This window comes from Hyperolius riggenbachi, chromosome 7 (genome assembly GCF_040937935.1).
Source record: "Hyperolius riggenbachi isolate aHypRig1 chromosome 7, aHypRig1.pri, whole genome shotgun sequence".
NCBI lineage: Eukaryota > Metazoa > Chordata > Amphibia > Anura > Hyperoliidae > Hyperolius > Hyperolius riggenbachi.
In genome coordinates, this window is record NC_090652.1 from 166053352 (window position 1) to 166079045 (window position 25694).

A 25694-nucleotide genomic window follows, 5' to 3' on the forward strand; every position below is an offset into this window, starting at 1 on the left:
GGAGAGTGAAGAGGTCAGAAAGTTAAAGTTCCATAGTGAGAGGCAGAAAACCTTAAAGAGAAGTCTATAAGGGATTAAATATAGTAATGGCTTCCATGTTATTTGCCGCGATTAGCGCCATTAGCGGTGAAAAGGGCACACGTTATTCTATTAGGGTTAAATCCTAGAAATAATTGTGGCTATAATACAGGCCTAATTTTATTTCCATCTTCACTATGAGCCCTTAATTTTACAGCTACAATGCTCATGTCAAATACGGGTTTTATCTTTAAAAAATTTCAGCTACAACAATCTCACTGAATGTCATTTATAACTTTGACATAAAATGAGGCTACAACAATTATGCCAAATACCAATTATATTAAAAAATGTCTGCTACAGCTATTTCACTGAATACCGTGGTTATGATTAGGCACCACCATGGGAGGATTAAGGTTAGATTCCAGGGGGGGAGGTTAAAACTATCCACCACCATGGTGGGATAAGATGAGTCGCTGGGGAAGGGGGCTTACGGTTAGGCACCACCATGGGGGGGGTGTTAGGGTTAGGCACCAGCATGGGGGGATAAGGTTAGTCACCGGGTAAGGGGGGGTTAAGGTCAGGCACCATCATGGGGGGTTAAGGTTAGGGACCAGGGGGCTTAAGTTTTGGCACCACCATGAAGGGGTTTAAGGTTAGGCACCGTCATGGGGGAATAAGGTTAGGCGCTAGGAGGGGTTAAAGAGAACCCGAGGTGGGTTCTACAAATCCTAATTGCATACAGAGGCTGGGTCTGCATATAATGCCCAGCCTCTGTTGCTATATTATATCCCCCCAGGCCCCCCGCACTCTGCTTTGCCCCCCAAAGTAAACTGCTGTGTTAGCGACACACAGTGTGTCGCCAGCAGGCTGTTTACATGTACATTGTCACATGTCACTGCTCCCCGCCCCACGTCCCTTCCCTCCCCGCTGGAGGGATATAATATAGCAACAGAGGCTGGGCATTATATGCAGACCCAGCCTCTGTATGCAATTAGGATTTGTAAAACCCACCTTGGGTTCTTTTTAAGGTTAGGCACCACAATGGAGGGTATAAGGTTAGGCACTGGGGGTTAAGGTTAGGAAAAACAATGGGGGTTAGGGTTACATAGTTATAGCGGCTACATCCAGCACCTTTTATAAATGGATTCAGGCTCATTGGCTACAAAGAATGAAATCTATAAATTAAATCATGCTTATCAGCTACATCTGGTGCCCTTTTTTCCAGGTGCCTTTTTTCCATGTACGCTTAAATATATGGTGTGTGCATAAAAATAAAGTATTATTGTCCCTACCTTATCACATTAGGATGTTGTACCTCTTGAACACAGTAAGCCCCTTCTTTATAAACAGTGGTTGTCCACTTATCTTCACTGATATTTACTATGACCTAATCTAACTAGTCTTACATGAGCCCTACTGTAGCCTAAAGGCCCATACACACGTCGGATTTTTGGGAACGACCTGCCGTTTGAACGTTCCGTCGTTCGCACGTCAAATCCGGCATGTGTACAGACTATCGTTCGGGTGATAAGACTGGTTTTCAGCGATATCACCCGAACGATAGTCTGTACACACGCCGGATTTGACGTGCGAACGATGGAACGTTCAAACGACGGGTCGTTCGCAAAAATCCGACGTGTGTATGGGCCTTAACCCTAACCGGTCATCCCGGAGGCGATGCCTATCCCTAAGACACTCACCCTGCTGATGCCTAACACTAAGGTCCTCCCCCTTTGCCAATGCCTAATCCTAAAACCCCAGCCATGCATAACCTTAAGACCCCCCCCCCCCCCCACTGATGCCTAACCCTATCCGCCGATAATAAGGGGGCTGCCATATGCGCAATGTTAATATCCGTTATTAACAGCTATTACAGGCGATTTGGGTGCCAGGGCCGACCGCAATGCAAACTGCGGCTTTTGCACCTGCTATTTGTAGCCACAGTTTTATAGATACTATAAAAAAAACAGAGCGCTCAACAGATTTTCCTCATACATGCATTACTAGTAAATGTCCCTTTAAGTAAAACGTCCAACTTTATAATAAAAAGTTCATAGAGACAGATCAGATTGCTTCCTCCAATTCAATTGGGGCTGAATTGGAGGAAGCAATCTGATCTGTCTCTATGAACTTTTTATTATAAAGTTGGACGTTTTACTTAAAGGGACATTTACTAGTAATGCATGTATGAGGAAAATTTGTTGAGCGCTCTGTTTTTTTATAGTATCTATATATGAGGTGTAGCACACACTTTTATGCAGACAGTGACCCAGATTTATTCATGTTTATTTGTAATTTTATTTTAATTTTTAGGTGGCAGTTAAGGGTTGGTGAGTGAGGAGCGCACAGTCATTTAATTATTAATTGTAGCCACAGTTTGCATAGCTATTTTATGGGTTGCCAAATTACCTGTAATAGCTGCTAAACAGGGCTATGTCGGCACCCATTTTACCAGGTGCTGTAACTGCTTTGATATTTTCTTACTTTTAAATGCTGTTATTTCACTGAAGAATTTTTTTCTTGTTGTGATTTTTTCCCTTTTTGTATGAAAAGGCATTCTAATGGATTAGAATGTTTATACTTTTTTCTGTTCATCACTTGTCCTGTTTCAACCTTTCACTGCTATGTTTGAAAAGTCAATGGCATGTTCATCAAAGGGAGGGGGGATCTATAAAGGAATGCTTATTGCTACTTTATTAATAAGCTTTCAGTTTATTTAAGTTTATCTAATTAGCAAATAGTTCCAGGTCCAATATTATTTTTCACAGGGGCAGTTTTCGCCTTGGAGCTTTAATGAAAAATTAGCTTTTTTGCCAGTTGAATTCCTAATATTGTACATGCAAGCTTTTAAAAGGTTTTCATTCTCCCATAACTAAATTAGAAAACTAAGCCTGCTGTCTCTTCAGATATTTGTTAGCATGTCTTTCAGTTATAGGCAGAATGGTGCCATAGTTCATTGCAGACCAGGTATGAAGTAACACAAGATTCTAGTCAGCTGAAAGTCATGTGCTGAAGAGAATTAAGGCTACTGCAAGCATTGGAGATCGTGCTCAGCTCCAAGGATAAGTTCAGCTAATTGTAAGGGACATCAAAGAGAGAGGCAGTTTGTGGCTTTGATGTCTGTGTGATTAATCTACAGTATTCCGTCCGCATTATTTCAGCCCTACTGCTTCTGCTCACTAGTAAACCGTACCACCATTATGTAGACTAAACCTGTTTTACCCAGGCCTTATACATTGTTATACCTGTTTTAAGGTACAAACTAATTTGTACATCTTACTTTTCATCCTCTTTACCTATTTTTCATACTTTACATAACTGGACTTATACAATACAACTGATACAATAAATTCAGGTAGTTTTTCCGCTGTAGCCGATCAGAGTTTCCCATTCAGACCCGCATTAAAGTAAACTTGTCACAAACAAGTCTTTTATTTTGTTCTGAATCTTCACTTGGAAACTGTTCTTACTGCAGAGGCTCACCATGGTAGGACTTTGCAGAAATAGCTTTGTCACCTTCAGGCAAAGTGTATAGATTTTCTCAGAACACTGCTAATATTATTCATGGATTAGTCAAAGCTGTACCTATACTGTAGTGAACTATTGTGTGGTAGTTTAAAGTGGACCGAAACACAAAATAGGAAGTATTCAACTACAGCTTTGTCAAGCAGCAGAGCTTTAGACATATATAATAATAATAATGTGTGTGTGTGTGTGTATAATATATATATATATATATATATATATATATATATATATATATATATATATATATATATATATATTTATTTATTTATTTTTTTGAAAAAAGGTTTTAGCGTATTTTCAGAGAAGGCTGTTGGTCAATGCTGAGGAAGTTTCGTCTAGGCGGCAGGCATACATGAAGTTCTACATCTAATATAGCAAATCTATCTCAATGAGCCACAACCACAAAAATGTGTAAAAGTAAAAAACCTAGTTTCTTAATACATATTAAAATAGTAATTATTACTCATACGATATGGAGATCTGAGTATCTGGGCAGCTGTAGGGAAAGATGTTATGTCACAGTGATCAATACATTTCACCATAATAGTATCACCATAGATAGCCATGCACATGATTGGGTCAAATAGCATAGATAATTCCATGAGGCATTCCTATAAAAGTCCTTGATGCAAAACCACTAGAAACCTACGTTGTCATATCTATGAGCATGTCAATGACATGAAGAGCCATAACTTTGGCTCCCCCGTCGCCAGACATGTCATAGCATGTGAATTAAACCTGTCTAATACTATATCCTTCAGTGCAGTGGATAGAATACATCCATCCCTGAGGGGAGGAGATTTTGATAGAATTCTTACACAGCGCGAATGTCGCTGGATCTACAATCGCAAGGCCACAAAACCTCCAGGACTGAATGACAGTTTAAAATATGCCCCATTTTTATAATAGTCATGGCCTTCTTTCCCAGTGTGGAATATGTGGGCCGCAGATGGGGGACTGGGTGAGATGGGTGGGATCCGTTTCTCCTTTCCCCGCTCGCCCCTGGGGTTCGTCTTCTGGCCGTGGGGCCAGAGTAATAATTACTATTACTGAGTAATAATTACTATTTTAATATGTATTAATAAACTAGGTTTTTTACTTTTACAAATGTTTGTGGTTGTGGCTCATTGAGATAGATTTGGGTGCAGATGGGTTCTGCCTTTTCTTCTCGTTCTCTATTTAGCCCAGATCTCTCTGAGCCATAGTATTGTAATGACATATTGATTAATTATACAGTGGACTGGTGTTGGATGAATCGCATACATATACTTAATATAGAGATTGACTATACATGACCCTGAACTGGAATGACAGTATTTTATGTATTTTTATTAAATGTAATGTATGTAGGTGTAATTTTACTATTTGGCCACTAGATGTCCCCCTAATTTATTCCTCTTTTGTACTGACCAGTACACAGAGGAAGTAATGTGTGTATGCTTTACTTACACTTTAGTCAATGACCACTCATTGATGCCAGTGATCATTGATCACAGGCACTTAGATCGGTGTGTTTCCATTCACTGATCTGTGTACTAACGTGCAGTGGGCAAGAGCATGCATGGGAGCGTGCACAAATGACGATCCTGAGATACGTATATCTACACCCCTGGAGCTCAGATGAAGTCACCGGGGGCGTAGAAATACTGTATGAAATTCATTACCTGGTTAAAGGATAATTACTTTATTTGATGGAAAGTGGAACTGTGGATTCAATGAGGTTTTAACAATAAGTTTTTAGTAAGCATTTATTGCTGCAAAGTACTGCAGCATACTAGTGATCTGGTAAAAAGAAATTAAGGGGCCTGGGTGGTAGTGTAAATATGGCTCCATGTGGGGATCCCCATGCTGTTTGATTGTTTTGCTTACTTGTTGCACAAAAAACATCCAAGCTTTGTAAATGTATATGTTACATAGCAAAAGTTCAGCTTGTTTGTGAGATAGCTTAGGCCTGCTTTAGGCATCTCTTACGGTGCCCATACACTCGTCAGATTAGCAGCAGATAGATCATCAGATGGAATTCTTATCTATCTGATGTGTAAAAGGAACATTTTTTACTAGAATAGAATTCCAATAGATTTCAGTTTGAAATCTATTGAAAAACGATCTGATGGCATTTTTTTTGCCACCAGATTTCCATTAGGGCTAATGCAAAATGATAAGCAATCTCAACAGATCGACCTAGATTTTCCACCCTGCCAGTTTGATGGAAATCCATCGAAATCGGCCGTCGATTGGTCGAGTGGCCAACTGATTTGCAATCGATCGATCGATTTTGATCGTTCGGTCGGCCAGAAAATCGGCTGAGTGTATGGGCCCCTTTAAGCTAGTCTTAAAGAGAACCAGAGGCAAAGCACCCACATGTATTTTATTACATTTATCAGAGGGAACATGACAGTAAACACCTACCCTGCTTTTAGTTTCATTCTTATCTGCTTAATTAGTCTATTAGCAGCTGTGATAAGAATCCCTGACTGGCTCAGTCTAGGTTTGACCTGGAATCATTATAGCTGAGTCACTCTTCTGTGGAGTCTTTTCAAGCCCAAGCCTGCCACCTCCTGGCTCAGATTTCCTGCTTTGCATACTGAGAGCTATGATGACATGGGAGGGGCTGCTGCTGCTGAAAGAGAAGCTCTGAAACAGAGCAATATGATCTGTGTGCCTCTGCATAAATAATGATGATGACTGCAGTTTCATTCCTATGAGAGACACTTTCTACAGGCAGCTGCACATCATACCAAAATGAAAGCACACAGATGAAAGGCTGCAGCAGCCTTTCTCATATAGCCTAGATAGCAACCTAATCTCATATAGCTTAGACAGCACATCCAGAACAACTCATAACCCGGAAGCAGAAGGGATATGAGCCGACGGCCATATTTGATTTTTCCTGGAGCAATAATGGATAAAAAACACTAAAAAAGGCACACCAGAGCAGAGAAATTATCAGGTAGAGCATTTATTCTTTACAAGCTATCAACTGATATGTTTATTTTGTTTGAAACGTTCATCTCTGGTTCTCTTTAAGTCACGCATGAGATGCAGCTAAAATACTGCCATGAATCATTCAGTAATATTGACTGGCTTATTTTATGATCAATTTTACCCAGAGGCAGTAATGTATGCACATAGTTAGGTGCTACATAACCAAAACCTTGGAGCCACCACACTCACAGCTTTTGCAGACACTGCTGGTCATCTGATATGCATCTATTAAAGTTCATGTAAAGGAAGCTCTTATGATCTAGAAAACAGAATAAAGAGAAGGCCTACATGAAAGAAGGGGCCCAGAAATAACTGATAGTATAATATCTTTAAATGTGTTGATATTCTACTCTTACAGTGCTCATGATGATAGTTAAACAATACCCAATTCTCACATTGAACCCTGAACTCTCCCTCTACTATGCATAACCTTAAAGGAAACCAGAAAATCCGCTTTGGCCCAAAATAAACATATCCCCCGATAGATTTTACAAAATAAATACTATACATTGTATTTTTGCCGCTCTGGTGTGCCGATTTTTTGTGTTTTTTTTTTACTAAGACTCCATACAAAACACAGTTCATCAGAAAAGCATATTATTTAGTGGGCTCTTTGCAAAATGAAATCACCATTTCTAAAAACCTCTTATGACTATCAAATATACATAAAAAAAGTTTTTCAATATACCCTTACATTAGCAGATCCTCCCTTCGCATAACAGCTCTCTGTGATGCTGTGATAATACAAAACAGGAAAGCAGTGCCAGAAGGGGGCAGGCTTGGGCTTGAAAAGACATCAGAGAAGACAGACTCAGCTATAATGATTCCTGAGCAAAGCCAGACTGAATGCTCAGTCAGGGATTTTATCAGGGCTGCTAACAAGCAGGCTGAGCAGTGAAGGAAGAAACAGAGAGCAGGGTAGGTGCTTTCTCTAATGTTCCCACTGATATATATGGTAAATACATGAGGGCGCTTCATCTCTGGTTCACTTTAACCACACTCCCTGGATACCTAACCATAACTACTCCTACCATGTCTAACCATACCCACCCCAACGCCTAAATTTAACCACCACCCTCACGACTAACCTTAACCACCACCCCCCAGCTAAACTTAACCGATGTTCCCACGCCAAAGCCCCACCCCTGCACAAATGTTCAGGCACCCACCATTTGTGGACATATTTTGCATTGCGGGTGGCCCAAATTTACCCCATTGCCGTTATTCATATGGGCGCCTATTGCGGCCCCCACACGTCAGCCAAACCTGGGTGCCCACAATTCCTGTTTCCATAGAAAACATATTGTATTTTGAAATCAGTTAAATATTGAAAACTTCAATTAAAGATGCCAGTTTGTGACAACTTTGTTAACTTCTCACTTAATTATTCAGATGCAAACAAAAGAATGGACTTTACTTTGCAAACAACGAGGTATACCCTGTTCAGAAGACTTCACTCTATCAAGCACTTTGGGAGAACCTGTGAAAATCAGAGCATGGAACATTGCTGGTTTACCTTCAGACACCTTTTCAATTGATAATGGGATTATCATTTCGTAAGTCACATACCTATGAGTTCATGGTATTGTACAATGTTGCATTGGATTATTATATGTAAGCACACAAGATTTAAAATTAAAGCAAGATTATGGCTGGAAGGTGCGGATGGTGCTGTGACATATGTCATAGTACCGCACATAAATCAGAATTAAAAGTAAGTTAAACATTTTCCTGTTCAGTGGTACTTTAAACTGAAAAGAGAGAAAAATGTTCTACATGATCTTTAACAGCAGCCTGAGTTCAGCTTTTGGCTGTTAGAACAGCTGTTTGTGGTTACGGTGTAAATACACTATAATTTACATTGCTCTGAGAGAGCATGTTCAGTTTAACCAGCGTTGTTGTTATTGTCTGACCGTAATGCATTCAACAAGCAAAACAGATATGTTATATGCATAAAATGTTTCCTCTATTTGGGTAACGCATGTTACACAAAGTTACAGATTACCCATCAGGCTCATCATGAAGCAGAACTCCTAGGAGTGTGTAACATTACACAACGTATGTAGCTTGTGCTAAACTTTTCAGGCGCTATCAGTGCAATGTAATGTTTAGTGAATACATCTCATTAGCAAGTCCTGACTACACATCCCATTAGACTCCCATGCAACTTTTGTTTCTAGTATTCTCCCTGCTTTTGTCCATACAAGGTTGCATGGTTGAAAGCAAAGACATGCTCCTCTCTCATTTCAGGTAATGGTCCCATCAAGACATCACACTGCAAATTCTAGAGATTGAAAGGAAGGGTAGAGAGCAGTGTTAATGTACTGTATATGGTAATTGAAAAGCAGTGAATAGGCATAACAGGTAAAGTCATTACTAAGGATGGGAAACAAAGAGGGCTAGTACAGTAAATGAGACTAGGAGGCAAAAATAACAGAACCAGCGAAAGTGAAATACATCAAACACCAGTTTCTTGTATATGTTATTTATTATCTGCCTGAGCAGCAGCTTTTATAAATCAATTCCTGCTGATTTAGCAGTTTAGAAACAATTGTCATACTAACAGAAGCAATTACATTTTAATTTTTGCCTTGATAGTATTTATTATAGAAGATGATAGCTGATAACATTTGCATGCTTTTAATAGCAAAGCAAGAGGCTACAACTCTTATCAGTACTACCAATTTTATCTGCCTTTGAATTATTCATGTTTCCTTTGTGGAAACTGCAGAGAGAAAATATCTAATAAGCCACACTGAAGAATGCATACCTATTGTATGTGATGTGAAAATAGACAGTGCTATGTATTTATATAAGCCCTCAATTACAGGAATGCCAGACGATGGCCTTTGATGATTGATCCACAGGGTCAAGCAAACAAGTGGGTGAAGAATATGGAAAAGGCCAACAGTTTACATATAATTAAGCTAAGTGACCCTGACTTTGTAAGAACACTGGAAAACTGCATCCAGTTTGGGACCCCAGGTGAGCGTTAAGTTCTGTGTTTATGCACCACACTTGTGAATCCAATGGTTAAATTAAATTGAGCATTACTTTGCCCTTCTCTTTACCTCTTTACCTTGCGTTGATCATTAATCATATTAAAGCTGTAATTGCTTTATTAACATTAGGAGGGCAAATTTGCATGATCAAATATTCATGTGTGAAAACCTCTCATTAGCCGTTTTAACTGTTGAGAAACATTGCATATTTACGTATTAATTTAAATGTTTTGCCTTGCTGCCGCTGTTCATTTACAAACACAGCAAATCAGATATGTATATGTGTATGTGTAAGAGTGTGTGTGTGTGTGTGTGTGTGTGTGTGTGTGTGTGTGTGTGTGTGTGTGTGTGTGTGTGTGTGTGTGTGTGTGTGTGTGTGTGTGTGTGTGTGTGTGTGTGTGTGTGTGTGTGTGTGTGTGTGTGTGTGTGTGTGTGTGTGTGTGTGTGTGTGTGTGTGCCAGCGGGTATCCCTAAATATAAAAAATATTCATAAAGCAAGCAGTCTTTATAAACCTCTTAGGGAAAATAGTAGGCCAGTAAAAGGGTAGTTTCAAACTTCAACTAATGACTGTCTTGATTAATAGAGTGAACCTAATGTAGAACTGCACTCAGTTTCAAGAACCAGTGAAAATCATAGAATTGTCAAACAACTATATGCTAAGAAAAGAGATAACAATACCGCTACTCAACATTAGGCAGTACATTCATACCAGGATTGTAGTCAGGATGCCCATGTCAAATAACAGCCATTAAAAGCAGCCTATAGATAAAAAAATAAGTAGTAGAGATAACTCATCACACAACTGCTGACATGCCAGGTCATCTTATTACTGATCCTGAAAGCATAACTTAAAACCATAAGGTCATAAAAATGTAACACAGCACTCTAGCTATACAGCATGGGGTCTCTGGTTTAAATCTTTTCCAGGATGCTATTTGAACACAATTTAGATGTTCTCCACGTGTTTGTGTGGATTCGTCCTGGGTTTCTCCTGCATTCCAAAAACATACACATATCCCCCCCCCCCCCCCAAAAAAAAAGACCTTAACTACGTAAAGACATAGTTACATAGTTATTTTGGCTTAAAAAAGACATACGTCCATCGAGTTCAACCAGTATAAAGACCGCGGAGATTGAAATCTACGCCCTGTTTTGGTGGGCTCCTGACTGGAAGGGCGTAGATTTCAATCACTGCCCGCAGCACGCATACGACGTTTCCATCGCTCCCCGTCGATCGCACCGCTCAAACCTGACGTCTCTCGCCGCAGCTCACTGGCTCTGCCTGTCTCTATGATGGCAGAGCCATGTGAGCCGGTCAGGAGACGATTTTATTGGCTCCTGGCCGTGTCTATCAATGTAAGCCGCTCCAACTGGCTTACATTGACAGACACGGTCAGGAGCCAATGAAAGAGAGAGTCTATGTCAGGAGTAGGGATGCTCGGAAAATTCCGCGGAATTATAAATTCCGTGATTCCGGCCGGAATTAGGTTAATTCCGATTCCGGTAGTCAAATCGGAATTCCTATACCTCTCAAATGGAATTCCGCGGAAAATTTATAATTCCGACGGAATTTTCCGGAATAACACAATCTCTCTCTCTCTCTCTCTCTCTCTCTCTCCCTCCCTCTCTCCCTCTCTCCCTCTCTCTCTCCCTCTCTCCCTCTCTCCCTCTATCCATTTCATGCAGTAGGGAATTGCAGATTTTCAAAACAGCTTATTTACCATAGCTGGGATTTGAACCCAGAACCTAGTGTGTAGTAGGTATCTGTCTTACCCTCTAGACCATGACCCACACTACATGCTAAAGCTGGCGGTAGCATAAACCATACTTCCATTATGATCAATTCGATAGAAAAAGTAGCATGATTAAGGATTTGTACTTTTTGAAAAGCATGCTTATATACCATAGCTGGGATTTGAACCCAGAACCTAGTGTGTAGTAGGTATCTGTCTTACCCTCTAGACCATGACCCACACTACATGCTAAAGCTGGCGGTAGCATAAACCATACTTCCATTATGATCAATTCGATAGAAAAAGTAGCATGATTAAGGATTTGTACTTTTTGAAAAGCATGCTTATATACCATAGCTGGGATTTGAACCCACAACCTAGTGTGTAGTAGGTATCTGTCTTACCCTCTAGACCATGACCCACACTACATGCTAAAGCTGGCGGTAGCATAAACCATACTTCCATTATGATCAATTCGATAGAAAAAGTAGCATGATTAAGGATTTGTACTTTTTGAAAAGCATGCTTATATACCATAGCTGGGATTTGAACCCAGAACCTAGTGTGTAGTAGGTATCTGTCTTACCCTCTAGACCATGACCCACACTACATGCTAAAGCTGGCGGTAGCATAAACCATACTTCCATTATGATCAATTCGATAGAAAAAGTAGCATGATTAAGGATTTGTACTTTTTGAAAAGCATGCTTATATACCATAGCTGGGATTTGAACCCAGAACCTAGTGTGTAGTAGGTATCTGTCTTACCCTCTAGACCATGACCCACACTACATGCTAAAGCTGGCGGTAGCATAAACCATACTTCCATTATGATCAATTCGATAGAAAAAGTAGCATGAGTAAGGATTTGTACTTTTTGAAAAGCATGCTTATATACCATAGCTGGGATTTGAACCCAGAACCTAGTGTGTAGTAGGTATCTGTCTTACCCTCTAGACCATGACCCACACTACATGCTAAAGCTGGCGGTAGCATAAACCATACTTCCATTATGATCAATTCGATTGAAAAAGTAGCATGATTAAGGATTTGTACTTTTTGAAAAGCATGCTTATATACCATAGCTGGGATTTGAACCCAGAACCTAGTGTGTAGTAGGTAGCTGTCTTACCCTCTAGACCATGACCCACACTACATGCTAAAGCTGGCGGTAGCATAAACCATACTTCCATTATGATCAATTCGATAGAAAATGTAGCATGATTAAGGATTTGTACTTTTGAAAAGCATGCTTATATACCATAGCTGGGATTTGAACCCAGAACCTAGTGTGTAGTAGGTAGCTGTCTTACCCTCTAGACCATGACCCACACTACATGCTAAAGCTGGCGGTAGAATAAACCATACTTCCATTATGATCAATTCGATAGAAAAAGTAGCATGATTAAGGATTTGTACTTTTTGAAAAGCATGCTTATATACCATAGCTGGGATTTGAACCCAGAACCTAGTGTGTAGTAGGTATCTGTCTTACCCTCTAGACCAGGGGTCCCCAAACATTTTGGGTTGAGGGCCGGGTCAACATACTTCAGACCGCTGGTGGGCCGGAGTAAACATAAAATGATGTAGAAGTCTTTGCGGACCAGACAGTGAAGCATACCCAGGTGACAATCTGCAAGCCAATTGGACAGCAGTGTCACCTGATGTGGAATTTGATTGGAAACCAGCAAAATTTCTGCTTTCTGGCTTCCATGTGGATGGGGGGTGCTGCACTGCTATTCCATATGTGGACCACCAATATTTAAAGATGTAGCTGACTGCATTTATAAGCAATACATTTACTGTGTGGGGGGCCGGTAAGAAAGCCTTAGGGGGCCACATTCGGCCCGCGGGCCTTAGTTTGAGGACCACTACTCTAGACCATCAACCACACTCAGGGCCAGGCTTTAGCATGTAGTGTGGTCAGAGGTGGGACAAGGTCCTTCAGCACCCAAGGCTGAGACAGCAAAGTGCGCCCCCCCCATCCCTCCCACCCCAGCTGTCACACACTGATTGCTATTACACTAAGAGGTGCCCCAGGGCCCCCCCCCCCACCCCCAACACCTTAATCTCTACTTATCTGGCTTGCTGTCGCTGCCATGTATCACCTTTTCTTATTTCTTTCTGCTTCAAACACAATTGGGAATGACAGCTGAATGAATTGTGCACCCCCTCCTACACTGCGCCTTGAGGCTGCAGCCTCTCCAGCCTCAGCCTTACTAGTGGGTAAGACAGATACCTACTACCATGCAGTGTGGTTCATGGTCTAGAGGGTAAGACAGATACCTACTACACACTAGGTTCTGGGTTCAAATCCCAGCTATGGTATATAAGCATGCTTTTCAAAAAGTACAAATCCTTAATCATGCTACTTTTTCTATCGAATTGATCATAATGGAAGTATCGTTTATGCTACCGCCAGCTTTAGCAAGTAGTGTGGGTCATGGTCTAGAGGGTAAGACAGATACCTACTACACACTAGGTTCTGGGTTCAAATCCCAGCTATGGTATATAAGCATGCTTTTCAAAAAGTACAAATCCTTAATCATGCTACTTTTTCTATCGAATTGATCATAATGGAAGTATGGTTTATGCTACCGCCAGCTTTAGCATGTAGTGTGGGTCATGGTCTAGAGGGTAAGACAGATACCTACTACACACTAGGTTCTGGGTTCAAATCCCAGCTATGGTATATAAGCTGTTTTGAAAATCTGCAATTCCCTACTGCATTGGATGGAGGGATGGAGAGAGAGAGAGAGAGAGAGAGAGAGAGAGAGAGAGAGAGAGAGAGAGAGAGAGAGAGAGAGAGAGAGAGAGAGAGAGAGAGAGAGAGAGAGAGAGAGAGAGAGAGAGAGAGAGAGAGAGAGAGAGAGAGAGAGAGAGAGAGAGAGAGAGAGAGAGAGAGAGATTTTTCCGACGGAATTCCGTATAAATCGGTATTCCGCGGAACTGCCCCGGTATACCGTCGGAAGGGAACGGTAACGGAATTTGTATATGTCGGAATGCGGAATTGTGCCGGAAACGGAAATCAGCTATTCCGACCATGCCTGGTCAGGAGGATCCCAGTGTGCGGCAGTGATGGCGGTTGTGGCGGGTATGCGCTGCGATTCGTCGGGATTCTGTCTGTATTGTACCAGCGGTCTCTGGTCCTTATGGGGGCAGAGGCCGTTGGTACTTAAGTGGTTAAACTACAGTAAGAAGATAAGACAATGGCTGGCTATGGTAGGGATTGTGACAATTTGGGACTTAATACATGATGTAAAGCATTGCGTAAGATGTCAGCATTCTATAATTACATAATAATGAAAGGTTGTTTGAGCAGAGCAGATGCAGTATTATTTACGGAAGAGATAGATGTGTTAATTAAACTGAGTAGGACGTTGCAGTGCTGCATTATAAAGCCTTATAACTCAGCTTGCCACATTGCAATTAAAAGTCTATGCGACATTCACAGTCTGACGTTAGCATCGCATTGTAACATTTAGCATTATGGTAATGCACTGCTGCAGTGCATTACCTCTGAATTACGTTACCAGGTACAGGAAAGTATTCTTTTCATTGACTGTATGCTTTACTGTACCTACTTTATGCAACGGTAATGCATCGTTATTCTGCGTTACCACTTTTTTTGTTGCGTTGCAATGTTGCATTTCAACTTTACAACGCAACATCCTACTATGAACCTAGCCTCAGTCAAAATTATACAACTATAAAATGTTTAAATAAGTGTTCATTTCTAGGTCTGTAATTTTAAACCTTTGCATAAATATTGACTTTCACACTACTTTGTTGCATTTAAGGTCCCCATAAGCACAGTCACCTGAAGTTTACGCAAGTCACATTGTCATACTTAGCTTATTCATTATGCTTACTGACTGTAACGATCTGTTCAGCTGTCTGCACGGGCAGACAGCTGTTTGTCCATTCCTTAAGTCTGAGGGCTGCAGGTCTCTGGAAAAGAGACCTGTCTTCACTTTGCAAGTTTCAGACCTGCTCTGCTGCTGAGGAATTTGCATATACTTGTCATGCAAATTGGTTAGCTGCCTCCTTTGATGGCTTGCAGTATAAATACCTTTTGTTCCCAGAATCCCTTGCTGGTCATGAAGGTTTGTTCCTGAAAACACTCCTAGAGTATCAGCCTTGCTGTCGTTTGCAAAGATTATCTTAGAGTAATTCCTGGGGACTGCACTAGGCATCCCTTCTGGTGCAGTCAGGTTGTTTATCTGTTTTGCCTAGTTCTGTCTCTCTGTCTCGGTTGCCTTGTCACCAGCGGCGGTCGACAGGGAATCGTTCTGTCTGTCTGGGAGTGTAGGCCAGAGCTGCGGATGCTACTGGCTGCTCCATCTGTCTGGATTGCATTAGCCCTAGTGGTAGTGGCAGTGCCTCCTTCTGTATTCTGCCTCAGGGGTGCTAACCAGAGCAGCGGTTGCTACTGGTAGCCCCATCTGTTTGTCTGTTTGGATCGCATTCGCTCTAGCGGTAGCAGCGATGGTTCCTTCTGAACTCTGTCTGGGAGTGTAGGTCAGAGCTGCGGTTGCTGCTGGCTGCTCCTCCTCTCTGTCTTGTCTTGTACGAACGCTTGCTGTAGACTCGGTGAGGTAACCGTTTAGCAAGCGTTCGCGTTATCTATTTCGTGTTTGTGTGTCATTGGTTAGTTAGGGTGGCACGCTTATCACTGGGCACCTAACGCATGGTGATCGTGCTTAAACGCGTTCGCTGTTACGAATGAGTGCGGTGTTCGCGTTTAGTTAGCATTTGTTATTTTCCTTATTGTTCTTGCTTGCTGGGCCTTTTGCTACTCTTGTGTTCTGTCCTGCTCGGTCTTCTGTCGCTTTTGGCAATCGCCACTCTCGCGATTGCGTTCATACTTTGTTTCTGCTAGTGTGTGTTCACCGTCGCTGGGTGGCGACTAGATTGGTGGACACACATTCATTCTGTCTCTGTGCTCTCTCTCTTTAAGGGCTATCTTGCCCTGTATTGCTTCAACTCGTGCAATTCCCATCTGGCATCTGTGGCAGTACAGAGGCTGTGGCCGTCTGTACTCCACAGCTCCATCTGCTGGTGGGAATCTCCCTCTACAGGTGCATAGCACCATAGCTGGGTCCTATATAATTACACGCTTGTGGAGGTTTTCCGCAGTGTCAGCGCGCGTTCTGTGCGCTGACCACAGAAATAGTTCCACAATCGTTACACTGACATGTGTCAGGTTTTTTGACTATGTGTGTTCCCATCCATCTGTGGGCTTATATCCCAGGTTGGGCAGTGTTTACACATCTGTGCACCACTGCATTGGGCAATTATCTGCCAGCCCTGACTTTGAGCACACCAGTAGTAGTAGCTGCCCTGACCTCATCCTGTATTTTGTCTTCTTTTGGTTACCTGCACACAACATCCTCTTTTTCCCTGTTACTGGTGGGGAAATTCCAAGGACCATGACATACTGGTAACTGGAAAAAATAATCAATTGCCCACTAAGGTTACAGTACATTGGACCATATGCAATACACTTTTTCTCAAGACTTTTCTCCTAGGTGATATGTTTGTCAATAAAATGCCTTTTAAGCCACAAGAAAGCAAGAAAATACTCAAAATAATTGTGAGAGTACTTTTCATTTACTGTTTGGTACTTTTTTTTAGTTTAAAAGTGCTGGAAAGTTATTTTAAATAGAAGATGAAAAATGATCTCCTAGGAGAAAACTCAGGTGAAAAGGTGAATTGCAAATGGCCCATTGTCTCATGCAGGGCACTCTGGTAAAGACTGGGTGGCCACATAGACTCCATGCTTAGGGCGAGTGCCTAATGGCAAAGTTAACATTATCCATTACACACTTTTTTGGATGTTGAAATGTGCTGTAACAGCAACATCAGTTCAGTCATTTACAGTGAACCTGTGCATGTAATTACCACATTTCTTTCCCTCTGAAATAAGTAGTGTCTGCTCTGCTTAACCACTTAACGACCAGCTAATGCCGATAGGTGGCGGCTGGTCGTTTGTGGTTTTACATGGAAACGGGTGCTCGTTCGAGCGTCCGTTTCATGTCAGTTCACAGAGGGTGTCTCCGTGAATAGCCTGCGAGCCTCCGATCGCGGCTCGCAGGCTAATTGTAAACACGTGGGGAAGAAATCCCTGCTGTTTACATCAATACGGTGCTGCTGCGCAGCAGCGCCGTAAAGGGGATCGGTGATCCCCGGCCTCTGATTGGCTGGGAATCGCCGCCGTGTGATAGGCTGAAGCCTATCAGAGGCGGCGCAGGATGCATCGCCGTCCTGTGCCGCCCAGGGAGGAAGAGGTAGGGAGGGAAGGAGGGGGAGGGAGGAATCGCGCTGCGGAGGGGGGCTTTGAGGAGCCCCCCCGCTCGGCCACACGGAGCGGCGGCGATCAGACCCCCCCCAGCAGGTCATCCCCCTAGTGGGGAAAAAAGGGGGGAAGTCTGATCGCCCTGCCTTGCACACGATCTGTGCTGCGGGCTGGAGAGCCCACGCAGCACAGATTGCAGAGAACAGCCCCGGTCCTTAAAGCGGAATATAACCCTGCATTTCAACTTTGCTCTAAAACATTATTTACAGTATATTATATGCAACCAGCATTTTTTTTTTACTAGACCAGCATTAGAAGGGTTATACACAGAGCTTTAAAGTTCCTGGAGAGAAATGCAGACGCATCCGAAGCTTACATAGATACATTTTGTTTACTTAAATGTATCTAAGTGTGGAATGTGACTCACTCTCCCTGACTGTGCAGGAGCTGGAGGACAGCCAAAGAGTGTGTAACATTTCTCACTTGTTACATTCTATTTAGTTAAATGTATCTATCTGAACTTCTGCATATCTCTCCACGGAACTATATACCTCTGTGTGTAACCCTTCCAATGCTGGTCTAGTAAAAAAAAAATGCTGGTTGCATATAATATGCTGTAAATAATGTTTAGAGCAAAGTTGAAATGCAGGGTTATATTCCGCTTTAAGTGGTTAAACTATCATAGCTGAGTGCATCTTGGATTTGTGATTATTTCCTGTCAGGTCAGACTTTCTAATGCATGGGAAGATTCTTGTGTGTGATTTAGCAGGATATTGTAAATAACTTTACAACAGCTTAATTATGTTGCAAAACAATTTCTCTATTGTCTTCTGATGGCCAAATGTATACTGTACATGATTTGCTTTCTCGTCAAGTTCAGTAACTGTATGGGAATCTTCCAAATAGAGTAGCAAGAAAAAGTATGAGAACTCTTTGTAATTATATGGATTTATGCACAAATTGGTCATAAAACATGATCTGATCTTCATCTAAGTCACAACAATAGACAATCACAGCCTGCTTAATACTAATACCACACAAATAATTTAATGTTTCCATGTTTTATTGAACACACCATGTAAACATTCACAGAAAAAAATGGAGTGTGGTGTGAGCCAGCTGGAGTCCAATCAATGAGATGAGATTGGAGGTGTTGGTTACATCTGACCTGCCCTATAAAAAACACATACCAGTTTTGGGTTTGCTTTTCCCAAGAAACATTGCCTCATGTGAATGATGCTCACACAAAAGAGCTCTCAGAAGACCTACGATTAAGAATTGTTGACTTACATAAAGCTGGAAAGGGTTATAAAAGTATCTCATGCAAAGATGACTGCAAGAGCACAGTGCAGAATGCTCAATGAGGTGTAGAAGAATCCTAAAGTATCAGCTAAAGACTTACAAAAGTCTCTGGCATATCCTAACATCCATGTATAATAGCTACGATACGAATCTATGATATGTAAAACACTAAACAAGAATAGAGTTCATGGGAGGATACCACATAAACCAACATTGCTGCATGTTTAAAATTTTTAAAAGAGCACCTGGATGTTCAACAGCAGTACCGACAAAATATTCTGTGGACAGATGAAACCAAAGTTGAGTTGTTTGGAAGAAACAAACACTATGTGTGGAGAAAAAGAGACACAGCACACCGACATCAAATCTCATCACAGCTGCGAAGTATGGTGGTGGGGGCATCATGGTTTGGGGCTGATTTGCTGCATCAAGGCCTGGATGAATTGCTATCATCAAAGGAAAAATGAATTCCAAAGTTTATCAAGATATTTTGCAGCAATTTGTCCACCAGCTGAAGCCCAGCAGAAGATGGGTGTTGCAACAGGACAACGACCCAAAGCATAGAAGTAAGTCAACAACAGAATGGCTTAAACAGAAGAAAGTATGCTTTCTGGAGTGGCCCAGTCAATCCTGACCTCAACCCGATTAAGATGCTGAGCCATGACCTCAAGAAAGCGATTTATACCAGACATCCCAAGAATATTGCTGAACTGAAATAGTTCTGGAATGGTCAAGAATTACTCCTGACCGTTGTGCACATGTGATCTGCAACTACAGGAAACATTTGTTTGAAGGTTTTGCTGCCAAAGGAGGTTTAAACAATTATTTAATCCAAGGGTTCACATACTTTTTCCACCTGCACTATGAATGTTTACATGGCGTATTCAATAAAAACATGAAAACATTTAATTATTTGTGTGGTATTAGTTTAGGCATACTGTGATTGTCTATTGTAATGACTTAGATGAAGATCTATTACATTTTATGACCAATTTGTGCAGAAATCCATTACGTTCCAAAGAGTTCACATACTTTTTCTTGCTACTGTATTTTACATTTAAAGCTTACACCTTTAATCTTTTGACTTAGTTAGCAAATGTTACAATACTAAATTCAAAAATTTCTGTTTTAACTGATGGCTAACATGGTACAATACTTTACTACTGACATGCCTTGCCTCATAGAAAACGAAAAAACATGCAATAGGCAGACAAGGGTGGTCAAAGCAGGTCCATGATCAAAGACTAAAGAAAATTGCGTACAATACAAGAAACAGCAAACAATAGCAATGTAAATAACTACAATATCAATGAAATTAATAAAGTAAATTCATACATGTACATTTTGTAACAAGCACATTCATATATTTTACAAGGCCTCCTACCTTAAAGAGGAACTGTAACATAAAAAGATCCCCTGGGGGGTACTCACCTCGGGTGGGGGAAGCCTCCGGATCCTAATGAGGCTTCCCACGCCGTCCTCCATCCGTCAGGGGTCTCGCTGCAGCCCTCCGTGGAGTCCGGGCAGCGGTGACGTCAATATTTACCTTCCTGGCTCCTGCGCAGGCACTCTGACGGCTGTCGGCTCCGAACTACACGGAAATACCCGATCGCCGTCGGGTCCGCTCTACTGCGCAGTAGAGCGGACCCGAATGAGATCGGGTATTTCCGTGTAGTTCGGAATGGAAAGCCGCCACAGCGCCCCCGCTGGAGCCAGCAAAGGTAAATATTGAAATGACAGTCGGCACAGTCGCCGGCTGTTCGGAGGGCTGCGGAGAGACCCCCGTGGGACAGAGGACGGCGTGGGAAGCCTCATTAGGATCCGGAGGCTTCCCCCACCCGAGGTGAGTACCCCCCAGGGGATCTTTTGAATGTTACAGAGTCTCTTTAAGGTCAGTTTCACACTGCAAACTGCGTTAGCGGTGCGACCCAGGGGCTGCACCATTAAAAACAGGCCTTCAGGGATTACCGCACTAGTATGTGGCAATCCCCTTCTGGCTAACAGCCAGACATTCTGTGCTCACTTCCTGTTTCAGAAATATAGAAGAATTTTGTAAAAATATGCTTCCGCACATGCGCACCACAACATCAACGTGTACATTTTTTAAAAATCCTGTGTCATCATAGACTTACATGATTTCCAGGTCGCCACAGAGGTCAATCGGCAACGTAGGTATTTGTATGAGAAGTGAGTTGACATGCAGAATTATTTTGCAAAACAACTGACCAATATAAACCTAGCCTCAATCCTGTTAGGCTAGACTGTAAAAAAAAATACTCACTAAAGCTGGACAGCATTTTTACAGCTTTGTCTGTGCTTCATGCTAATTAATTCTAGTTCTTTAATTTTCAAACATACTTCCTATTATTATGATTTGCTGGTGGGGGGAGGGGACTTGCACGTTTATTTCTGACAGTTTAGTAATGTTAACTTTTAACATTTGTGCAGTGCTTCTAGAAAATGTTGGGGAAGAATTGGACCCTATTCTAGAGCCACTTCTTCTGAAGCAGACTTTTAAACAAGGAGGTAGTGTGTGCATTCGCCTTGGAGATTCCACCATAGAATATGCTCCTGATTTTCGGTTCTACATTACAACTAAACTGAGAAATCCACACTATTTACCGGAAACCTCTGTCAAGGTCGGTTCAAAGTATATTTTGTCATCAGAAGTAGATTCGTTTTCCATTCTATTGTCTTTAGTGAAAATAAGTTTTGTTTATATATGTATGAAATTATATACCTAAAAAAGATGTTTTATCAGCTATTTTTTTGACAAATTAGCTGTGTGGCTGAAGTTATGTTTGTCCGTTGCCATCAGGGAAATGGATATCAGAGTAATACTTTTTAGACTACAAAGCTGTATAAAGATGTGATTTGGGCTGATGGTTTATTACATGCCTTTTTATTTTCTGTGTATGTTTATCCAAAGCTTATCTTGCTTAAAAGTTCACATCGAAATGCTGTGCTTTTTGAACAAATTAGAAATAACATTGTTGAAAGGTCAAATACGCTGCCTTATTTCCAAGTCAAGATCTTAATCTGTTGTTTCATTAAGTTAGTAAAAAAAAGGATGAATATATTGATTCAAGTGTCTGCTGTCTCATGCAGGTCACCTTGCTGAATTTTATGATCACTCCTGAAGGGTTGCAGGATCAACTGTTGGGTATTGTTGTGGCTCGAGAGAGACCAGATCTTGAAGAGGAGAAGCAAGCTCTTATTCTTCAAGGAGCTGAAAATAAAAGGTAAGTTATGAACAGACAACAGTCAAAGCTGACTGCCAGTGGCGTAGCTACAGACCTCAGGGCCCCGATGCAGAATTTGGACATGCCCCCCCCCCCATACTTACTCTGCCAATGTCCAATGTATTCTTTCAAGTGATGTGGTAGTAGACAGCAATATAGCTGTCACCTGCAGGCCAATATAGTTGTCACTGCAGGCCAGTGTCCTCTGCAAACAGGCTTGTGTACCATTTGACACTGGTAGCACTGGGTCTGGGGGAGGGAGGGTAAGGAATATTGAGGGGGTAGTGAGAAGAGAGAGAGGGATTATTAGGGGTCTGGGAAAGGGAGGGTGGGGAATATTGAGGGAGGAGTGAGGAGAGAGAGGGGGGTTAGTAGGGGGGTGAGTGAGGAGAGAGAGGGGGTTATTAGGGAGGTGAGTGAAGAGAGAGAGAGGTGTTATTAGGGGACTGGGAAAGGGAAGGTGAGGAATATTGAGGGGGGGAGTGAGGAGAGAGAGGGGGGCTATTAGGGGTCTGGGGGAAAATGAAGAATATTGAGGGGGGAGTGAGAAGAGACAGGGGGTTATTAGGGGTCGGGGGGGGGTGAGTAAAGAGGGAGAGCAGTTATTAGAGGTCTGGGAAATGGAGGGTGAGGAATATTGAGGGGGGAGTGAGGACAGAGAGGGGGTAATTAGGAGTCTGGGGAAGGGAGGATTAAGAATATTGAGAGGGTTATGAGGAGTCTGGGGGGAGAAGGTGAAGAATATTGAGGAGGGAGTGTGGGAGGTTATTAGGAGTCTGGGGGGAGAGAAGTTGAGGGGGGCTAGTGAGAATTCTGGGGAGCGGATAGAAAGACAGGGAACCTACTAGGGGTCTGGTGGAGAAAGGTGAGCGAGGGAGTGAGTGTGCCCTGTTGTGGGCTCTGAAAGGCTGATAAGCAGTGAAAGGGAAATAAAGAGGGAGACAGCACTCACCTCTCAAACCTCCTGCTCTGTTTGTCTGGGGGAAGGGAGCTCCTGGCACATCTCCATCTTCTCCCATGCTCTGTCCTCTGTTCTTGCCATGCCAGCCAATGGGATTTGCAGGGGCAGGGATTGGGGAGAGAATCAAGCAACACACAGGAACGATCTTGTGAGGGGCGGAGCTACCTGAAATTTGGGGCGGGGCTACCTGCGATTTGGAGATGAATCTAAGCGCCTGTCACGCAGGGCCTGGGGACAGAGGAGAATGCGGAGAGCAAAGGCCGATACAGACCCTACAAGATCCCGGGCCCGGTCGCCAGTGCGACTGCTGCGACCCCTGCTCCTATGCCAGTGCTGACAGCTTATAAGTCAAGTCCTGTTTGAAAGTGAAAGTCTACAAAGCAATGGAAAAGTTATTTTCTGGAGTAAGAGGCTAAAACTCCTGCTTTGATTTTAAACAATACAGTACTTATTTCTGTGCAATTTTAGGTCCTTCTGGAGCAATTAGCACACCGTTTTCTGCAAGATCAAGGCCCTTGTATACACCCCCATTCTGATGACAGTCAATCCCCTGACTGTTTAACCCACTCATCAATGAAAGTGGGTTTATACACAGTAACACAGTAAAAATACTTTATCACCAGGAATAACTCAATATAAAGTAACCCAACTGGTGAGTGGACAGTCCTCCAGAATAGTAGTTCATCAAATCCCTGAACACCAAATGCAGTAATATAAAAATATGTTGTTTTTTTTCACAATGGCTTCTGGTGAAAATAATTCCAGTACATTGCAGATTAGCTGCATTTTACTGAACTCTCTATTTATGGGTCCCCCTACTCCCAAAACTAACATAGCACAGACAGCACTAGAGATGTATGTACAAATCATGAGGCCCTCCATACCTTTAACAGGGCCCTCCTACAGCCACCCCCCAACACCCCCTTTCCTACCTTGGTGAACTGTTATAGTCACATTTGCCAGGGGTCATATAGACAAGTGCAGTCACCATGACTATAATCCCTCCATAAACAAGCACCACAACAACCATGAGGGCCCCCCTCCTTACACACACATTAGTTACAGGTACTTCTAGGGTAGCCATACATAATTCCCTAAAATTGTACTTTCTTCCCCAGTATAATCATATTCTCCCCAGCAGTGCAATGTTTCCAAAATGGCCATTCCCCTCCATAATATTTCAGTATCCCCCCAGTATAACCAAGTCTTCCTGGGCAGTGCCTTTTCCTCCAGCATTGCCACGTGTCTCCCCTTATCCCCCACCTAGTTTTACCAATCTCTTCCACAGTATTGCCATGACCACTCCCAGAATCCCTTCACTCCCAAGAAGAGTATTGCAGGGAGGACTATCAAGCTGATCTGTAGCTACATGCCAATGCATGCTGCAGTCATCCAGATGGCAATGGATCCAGCTGTGTTCTCATGTATCTTTCACTGCTAGTGCTGCTAGGATGCCACAATAATGGTGACAGTGGGAAGTGAATGTAAGAGACATTTGGAGACTAGAACAGATTGCTGGGATGGACAGCTGTATGCTGAATGTGTGTATGCTTTCCTATGTTACTCTCCATAACTCTGCAATTCTAAACTAACTGGAGAAGCTGCAGACCAACATAATAATTGTGGACACTGTGAGTTTTGGGTGGTTAGGTGTATCTGGCCTGGAAATAATTTGTATGTCCTTTACAGACATTATTTCTGTATATAACTTGTCAATGTGTTATTGGTGCCTGCAAAACGAACATAGGCTACAATCTTCCTGAAACAACTCTAACAATTAAAATTGATATATATTAAGTAAAAAGTGAAACAATCGGTCCGTGAACAATATACAGTAGATGTCTTAGCTGAAGTGCCAAATTTATAGACTGTTTTAAATTAGTTGAGAGGGCATAAAGTACATTTTAAAGAATTAATCCTAAATGCATGTAAGGCTCTAACTTCAGCTGTGTGCATATATAATTAAGAACTCTAGTGATCTTTTCCTTTAAATATATTAATTAAGATTTTAAATCTACTTCTCCAGCACAAAAAATCTAGCATGTACTATGTTACATAATCATTTTTATACTTCCAGACAGTTAAAAGAAATTGAAGACAAGATTCTAGAAGTACTTTCATCTTCAGAAGGAAACATATTAGAAGATGAAACTGCCATTAAAATATTGTCTTCCTCGAAGGCCTTGGCAAATGAAATTTCTGAGAAGCAAGCCGTGGCAGAGGCAACTGAGAAAATGATTGATGAGACAAGAATGGGATATCGCCCAATTTCCATCCATTCCTCAATTCTTTTTTTTTCCATTGCTGACTTAGCCAACATTGAGCCCATGTACCAGTACTCTCTAACTTGGTTTATTAACCTTTTCATCATGTCTATAGACAACTCAGAGAAGTCAGACCATCTGCAGACAAGGTTTGTTACTTTTCCTGAAAATTTTTTTATATATGAGTGTGTGTAATATTATTGTTTTGGGCTTATTTTATACAGTACTAGTTGAAGACCCAGTGTTGCTCAGGTATGTATTTGGTTGTTGTTGGGTTTGGCCAAGTTTGTGAGTTTTGGGGTCCTTGGCATCATTAATGTGAGATTGGAAGCAGTTTAAATTTTCCCATAAAAATCA

General features: G+C 41.9%; 1 protein-coding gene across 2 annotated transcripts in view; it reads left to right on the forward strand.

Annotated features, from left to right (window-relative positions):
- The window catches only part of LOC137524699 (dynein axonemal heavy chain 7-like), a 565826-nt gene that overhangs the window by 434318 nt on the left and 105814 nt on the right, over positions 1-25694 (forward strand). For both annotated transcript variants that reach the window (XM_068244848.1, XM_068244849.1), the window contains 5 exons: positions 7927-8090; positions 9365-9519; positions 21319-21509; positions 21979-22112; positions 25151-25486. In XM_068244848.1, the coding sequence (XP_068100949.1) occupies positions 7927-8090; positions 9365-9519; positions 21319-21509; positions 21979-22112; positions 25151-25486 (980 nt within the window). The remainder of the gene's footprint in view (positions 1-7926; positions 8091-9364; positions 9520-21318; positions 21510-21978; positions 22113-25150; positions 25487-25694) is intronic.